The 7,292-nt window shown below is 39.9% G+C and overlaps 1 protein-coding gene across 1 annotated transcript; it reads right to left on the bottom strand.

Annotated features, from left to right (window-relative positions):
* Positions 1-215: 215 nt before the first annotated feature.
* Positions 216-5,528, bottom strand: dnajc9 (DnaJ (Hsp40) homolog, subfamily C, member 9). The gene is made up of 5 exons (XM_003438297.5): positions 5,165-5,528; positions 1,466-1,606; positions 940-1,194; positions 668-754; positions 216-572 (listed from the first exon to the last, which is right to left on the bottom strand). The coding sequence occupies exons 1-5, from the start codon at positions 5,336-5,338 to the stop codon at positions 459-461; spliced, it is 771 nt and encodes a 256-aa protein (XP_003438345.1). The 5' UTR covers positions 5,339-5,528; the 3' UTR covers positions 216-458.
* Between the last annotated feature and the right edge of the window lie 1,764 nt (positions 5,529-7,292).

Below are 7,292 nucleotides of genomic sequence, written 5' to 3'. Positions count from 1 at the left end.
GGATGTAACGTTTTTAAATCTAAGCTAAGCCAAGCGGGGGTGCTTCGACAGGTAACATCAGGGTTACTGCAAAAAGGTAAATTTATATGTATTCAGGATAATTTACCAGACAGCCATGCCACAAAGCTTGAAAAAAGTCAACAATTTTCTGCAATGCATTTTCTTTTAACCTGTTTTATAAAAATAAATAAACAAACAAAGCTGTGAAGCAATGATGTGTTACATAACTGGATTTATTTGGGGTTTTGGGGTCTTTTTTTATTTTAAGATTAACAGAAAAAACAAATGAGACAAACTACAGCGTCACATAAAAGCTACTGAGGCTGATCATTTCAATGATTACAGAAGGCAGCTGTACAACTGTGTATATGAATGTTCTTCCAAAGTTGTTGTTTTTTTTGTGAATGTGGCTATCTTCCAGAACTTATATACATTGTATCTACTAATATTAGAACACTTTACTTTTTTGCTTTTTTTCCTTTTTGGGGTTTTGGGGCACTTTTCTTGGAGTATTTTGCTTCCAGGTCAGACAGGAAACTGTTAAAATTCTGCTCTCTGGACTGCTGTCGTTGCTGCAGAGAAGGAACCAAGAAGAAAGTAAAGTTAGTCAGAGGATAAACAAGCTATACCGCTGAAACTTTCTAACATCTGCACATGCATTTGTCACCTTAAGCATCATCACAAGACTGTCATCCTGGTCATCCAGCCCCATCTTTTTCTGCATTTCCTCTGCTTCTTGACGCTCTCTATCAGCCTGCAAGGTTAGGCGCAATCATTAAGCTCAAAGACGCTGGAGCCTTATCCTTTGTATTCATTTCTTACAAATTATTAGCAATGATTAAAGTTTTACAAGTACTTTTGGCCATCTAACAATCATGGCAAAAAAACAAAACAAAACCCTGCACATAAGCTGTGATTCAACACCAACACATCTCTCACCCTCTTCCTCCGGGCCCTTTTCTTCTTCTCGGTCTCATGAGTAAAAGCTGGGAAGGCTGTTACTTCGCCACTATCGATGGCATCTTGGATCATGCTGCACAACCTGGGCTCATCTTCTTGGGAGCAGCACAGAGCTGAGGCGGTGATGGCGTCCATATCTCCCTCGTGCTGTAAGTAAAGCTTGATCACATCCTGTCGCTCCTCGTCAGAGCCCTTGTACGTCTTCTCAAACTCAAGGATGTCTTGGACTGTGATCTATGAGGTGGGTGGAAAGACAGCATGTTGTGAAGACTAATGAGCATTAATGCATTAATAATAAAAAAACAAATTGAAATATATTATGCTTGCATCAATTTACTATTACGCATAGGTGTAGTCTGACCATTTATTTGCTGTAACCTCCTCCTCTAAGTGACTCACTTCAGGTGTCACATCATCCCAGGACACAGACAGACAAACAACAATCACTGTGACTCATTAGTGAGTCATGTTAGTGAAAAACAAAAATCACTCTGTTCTATGGTACCTTTGGGAAAAGCAGTCTCCAGTAGTCTTCCCAGCAGCGGTCTTGCTTCAGGACGTCAGACTCTTCGTCCACCACCCCCTGCTCATCATAAATAGCCTTCTGCTCCTTATCGCTCAGCACCGCGTACAGCTTTCCCAACACCTGTAGGGAAATTTTACACCAAAATACAACTCTTACTGAAAACTGTGGTATTACACACTGATTTAGAGATGCATTGAAACACTGATAAACTGGGGCCATTACTTACTATTAGTCTGTAAAATGCTGCACCTATACATACATATAAAGACTAGACAAGAGACTTTTGTGAGATGCTGCAACAACCTTTATATTACAGTCATTTATTAATTCATTATGGTCAATAACTTCCAGTACCTTAGCAAGTGTCTTTACCTGACAACACTGAATTAACAGTTTTGTTGCAAGAAGTATTTGCCTCCCCTGTTTTCTGTTTTTGCATATCAGTGACATTTTTTAGATCACTAAACAAATTTTGATATTAGACAAAACCCAGATAAATACAAAGTGCTATTTTAGATACTTTTATTTTGGGGATTATATGGCCCTATGTGAAAAGGTAATTGCTCCCTTAACCTAATAACTGGTTGTACCACCACTGGCAGCAAGAATGGCAATCAAGTGTTTGTGATAACTGGCAATGAGGCTTTCACATCACTGTGGAGGCAATCTGGCCCGCTCTTCTTTATAAAAGTGCTTTAATTCAGCCACACTGGAAGGTTTTTGACCATGAACGGCCTATTTAATGTCATGCCAAAACATCTGGATCTGATTTAAGTTTGGACTAAGACTAGGCCACTGCAAAATCGTTGTTTTGTTTCTTTTTTTAAATGTCTCTGCGTGACACATTCCCCTTCAGGATTTTCTGCATTTTCAGAATTCATGGTTCCATCAGTAACAGCAAGTCATTCAGGTCCTAAACCAGGGGTAGGCAACCTTTCTGATGGCGAGTGCCATTTAAAATTTCCTCAGAAGTCAGTGTGCCATATGATTGCATTAGCAATAAATTTAATAACGCTCTATATTAACAGTTACACACTATATAGAACCACTTTATAGAATTATATTTGTTTGCAGATGTTGGCAGCTATCAGCGAATAGTTATCAGCCATTTTGAAACAAACAAAAAAAGACACTTTTTATCCATAACAAGAACTCCATAACAGCAAATACAGAAAATACAAATGCTATTTATGGTCTCCTCACAACAATGATAAGAAAAATAAACTGGGCCAATATGGCATGTTTGTTAATACAGAGACACACATGTTAATGTGATCTCTGGTCTCACACTCAGAGACACAGGTCTCAGAGTGTCCAGCATTCAGACGGCTACCCGAGGACACTCATGTGAGAGAAAATCTGCTCACACAGATATGTAGAGCCAAATACTGTCAATAAGGCCTCTGCAATGTTCTGAAGACAGTCAAACTTGTCAGGTAGTGATGTCCAGCAGGTGAAAATGCAAACTCCATGAACACGCACAGCTGTAGATTCCAGCTATTTCGATGTTATATGTATGATTTCTATACATTTTATGTTAGATAAAAAATTTGGTTGTAAGCTTCAGATAATTATTTAATAACACCCAGACATTTTAAACGAGAATAAGAAAATATTTCTTTGTGCCCCCCTTTACCTGTTAATGCCCTACCTGGCCCCTGGCAACACTTTGCTAGACCCGCCCCTGCACAGTTACCAGCTGTCAGCTACTTAGAAAAGGATCCTGGTGTTATTTGTCTCTCAGAAACAGTTCATAACTTCCCTTCAACTCATTCATGCCACCTAAAAGGTAAACCTGTTTCTCCATCACCTGTTCAGCTCTGATGATTCAGTAAGGACATCTCCTGGTTTCATCTGCATGTTTCCCTCTCACCAGATATACAAACCATCATGACCAGCAGCTTTACAGCTGTGGCTCCAGCAAACATCAGCTGATACTAGAAAGAAATATTAAATAAATTCTAACAACAGCTGATCAAGCTTAAACGTGCTGCTGTTGTTTAGCGCGACATCCGCTGGTTTCCTCTTTCTGGCGCAAAGTGGGCGATAAACAAACAAGAGAGAAAAGCCGATCAGCTGATCATTGATCGTTTCATGATTGAGCAGAGGGAGGGGGAGAATGAGAGAAGAAGAAACAGCTGACAGCGTAACGACAGAATAACTCCAGCTTTGTGTCTTTTTTTCATTCTAGCTGAAGTCCGGGACAAACTGTGTTCCTTTTCACCTCAATACGAAACGCGTAATATTTTCTCTGAATACGAGACGATTCCGTCTTTTTACAGGCAACTCTACTAACTAACCTTATGAATAAAATAAAGTTCACTATGGTATCACTAACATCAAAGCACCCACCAGCTGTATAGAAACTCCGTCATGCTAGCTAGCACGCAGTACGAGTTATTGTAACTGACTGTAAAAAGTCAGCACAATGAAAATAAACTCCACCTAAACTTGGTTTATATCTGACCCAGATAGACTGCAGGTCATAACTTCTTACCTGAAGTTCAGTTCACCTGAGACTTGGACCGGCGGCTGCCTCGGGTCGTTCCTCCTACTGCCTCCCCTTTCTCTCATCCACCTGCTGGCCTCCACCACTTGCTAATTTTACTGAATCTGAGGAAGCTTCGCCATAGCCACCACCAAACAACTGAGTTATTTGTACACACCGACCAGCATCTGGCCAATCCACCACCTTTCATTGTTTATACGGTTACAAAGGAAAAAAAAGTCACCCCGGCCACCGAGCAAAAGCCCGATGGCCAGTCCAGCATTGGTCGTGCCATCAGTTAACCCTTCGCGTGCCAACTGTGGCACGCGTGCCTAGGGTTGCCGACCCCTGTCCTAAACCATCACAATAACGTCAGATCATATTTATGAAATGATGTCTTAGTTTTACATCAGATGTAACTCAAACCTTCCAAAAAGTTAAACTTTGTCTAGTGAGTCCACAGAATATTTTCCCAAAAGGCTTGGGGATCATCACAATGTTTTTTGCAAATGTGACATGAGCCTTTGTGGTCTTTTTAATCAGTACTGGTTTTCACCTTTGAACTCTCCAGTGGATGTCATTTTTGCCCAGTCTCTTTCTTATTATTGAATCATGAACACTTAGTTTAACAGAGACAAGTGAGGTTCGTTAGATGTTGTTTTGGGTTACTTTTGACCTCCTGGATGAGTCTTTGATGGGAAGGTTCACTACTGTTTCACGTTTTTTCCATTTGTGGATAATGGCTCTCACAGTGGTCTGCTGGCCTTTCCAGACTGGTAGATGTGAGACTTGGTTTCTCAACTGTTTCGTTTAGCCTGCTTGACTTTGTAAGACAGGTTCTATTTAAGGTTTTTCTTGATTCAACCGATCTGGCAGTAAGCAAAATATTGGATTTAGTTTACAGGGTAACTTATATGTGGGATATGAATTACCTAACGAGTCTGTTTTGCACCTGAATTATTGTGAAAATTTAGTATCACTGGGGGATGTTCAAAACATCTCTGTAATCATGTAGATACCACAAACGCATGACCAAATCCCGCGACTGGATGCTACTGGAGTGAAGTCTGTGATGGCACAGTGCGAGATTATTCACGGCAACTACAGTTAGCTGCGTTAGCTAGCTCGCAAGCCTAGCTTACTCTCTGCGTGTGTGTTTGTTGTCACAGCTAACAACAACGAGCGTTCACCTGAAATTTCTCTGTGGCCAGCGGGTCGTCGGGAGCCCGGTCTGGATGGACTTTCAGCGACACTTTGTAGTAGCTCCTCCGGATCTCAGCCTCTGTCGCCTCTTTGTTGATTCCCAGAACCTCATACAAGTTTGAGGTCTTAAAAAGCTCCTGGCAACGCTCGAGCAGACCCATCCTGACAGCTGACCAGGTGCCTCAGTCTGAGCTTTGACAGGAAAACAATTTCCTCCTAAGAGTCTCCGCGACGTGTACTGGGGAGTTTTGTGGCTAGCTAAGCTTTAATTTGTTTTCTGTTGTCGGTAACATCAATTTGGCGCGCTAGCCTGTCACAGAGACCAGTGCGTGCATCGACGCGCTTGCGTAACGTACACAAACGTCTTCTGATTGGATCTCGTGACCGACATTGTCAGAATGTGAAATGAGGCCTTTCATGACGCACTTTTACACAAGAGATAACACAAGATTTATCCTTTTGGGGAAAGATAGTTTTGAACAAACTTTTTTCTTATTTCCCAAACTTCTTTCAGATGGTATTTATAGTGTGTCAACATCTTCAATGTGTTGCCAGTACGTTATAAATGTTAATTGATACATGTTTGGTGTTAAAACAATACAACTAGAGTACCCTTAATCTTGCAGTCCCCAACTCAGTGGCATGAATACATGGATAGGACCAGTTGGAACTCAAATACTTTACTCAAGTTTAATGTATTTTATTTGTTACTTTTAACTATTATTGCACTCTGTACTCCACACATTAAAGCTTTCATTATTTATTATTTTGCAGATTAAATGCTTATAAGCCTTCTTCTTTCAGCTGTGGTAACCCTCATTTCCTAGAACCCTTGTCTGTCACACCAACCCTTTCCATGTTCTCCTTCACTACATCCATAAATCTCTGTTGTCTTCTTCTTTTCTTTCTGCATGGCAGATGTATATTCAAGAACCTTTACCTAATAATATAATAATATAAGTGATTAAAATCATTAACAACTGCAATGTTTAAGAGATATACACATCCATAAATTACTAACTATGATTCAGTAATATCATGTTTATGATTATGCAAAGTGTCAAATACTTTAAACTTTAAAGGTACAGTAAGTATTTTTTTTAGTTTATTTATTACATAGAAAGCAATGTTGTTCTCATAGTTACTGTGTAACTACCTCTTTAATCAAACTGATTCTGTAAACATGCTCAGTGTATTTATGTGTGCATTTTACTAGTAATACCACAAACCAGCAAGGCTTTGTGTTTTCTCTTGAATAAACCCTCATTGTCTTACCACAGCTGCTTAGCATTTCTCCATTTCCCACCAATCAAAGCTAAATCAGCATCAGTCTCTTGTATTCCTTTGCAAGTGCTGCATCTGTTGTAAAAACTTGAAATGTCCTTTGTGTTTTATGTGGAGACCACCCTAGATGTAGGAACCCTTATAAGTTGCTTTTAATTTAAAGATCACAAATTGTTCTTTCTTAGCTATAGATGAGTATTTAATAAATGAAACTTTTGTATTGCCATCATCTCTTCCTCACTATGTCTTTCTCCTTCTCCAACACGTCTTTCATTTTTCTCTCTTCTTTCTCATTTCCACGTCATTTTCTTCCTCCCTACCTTAAGCCTCATCTCCTATGAAGTCAGGGCTCCAACACATGCAAATGTGCATAAACATGCTTATTTATTCCCCAAATTGTCACAATTACTTATTTTTAGTGGATTAGACATGCAACCCATCTGGACAACTGAAAACGCCAACTACGCAACAACAGCTGGTTATAAACTAACGCTATGTCAGCTAATGTTAGGTTTGAGTGTCCTAAAAATCACATTTTTCCTCTGATTAAAGGTTTGATTTCACTCTCACATTATGTGAAAGTTTGTTTGTTAGGCATTGGAAGACAGCAGTGTTTGATCCACTTCAAAGAAATATTCACTAACACCAGCTAATAGCAGCTAACAAGAGCTAACAGCAGCTAACAGCAGCTCAGTGGCAAAAATACAGCAGTGCTTACCTACAGAAAAGTTGATACTCTTAACAACTCACCTCAGTATTGCTGTAATTGGACAAAAGTGAGCTTCACTGACTCATGGACTCGTATCGGACTCCTTTCACAGGGGTTTCACA

This window comes from Oreochromis niloticus, linkage group LG13 (assembly GCF_001858045.2).
Source record: "Oreochromis niloticus isolate F11D_XX linkage group LG13, O_niloticus_UMD_NMBU, whole genome shotgun sequence".
Lineage (NCBI taxonomy): Eukaryota > Metazoa > Chordata > Actinopteri > Cichliformes > Cichlidae > Oreochromis > Oreochromis niloticus.
The sequence above is the reverse complement of the archived record's forward strand: the minus strand, read 5'-3'. Positions and strand labels throughout refer to the sequence as shown.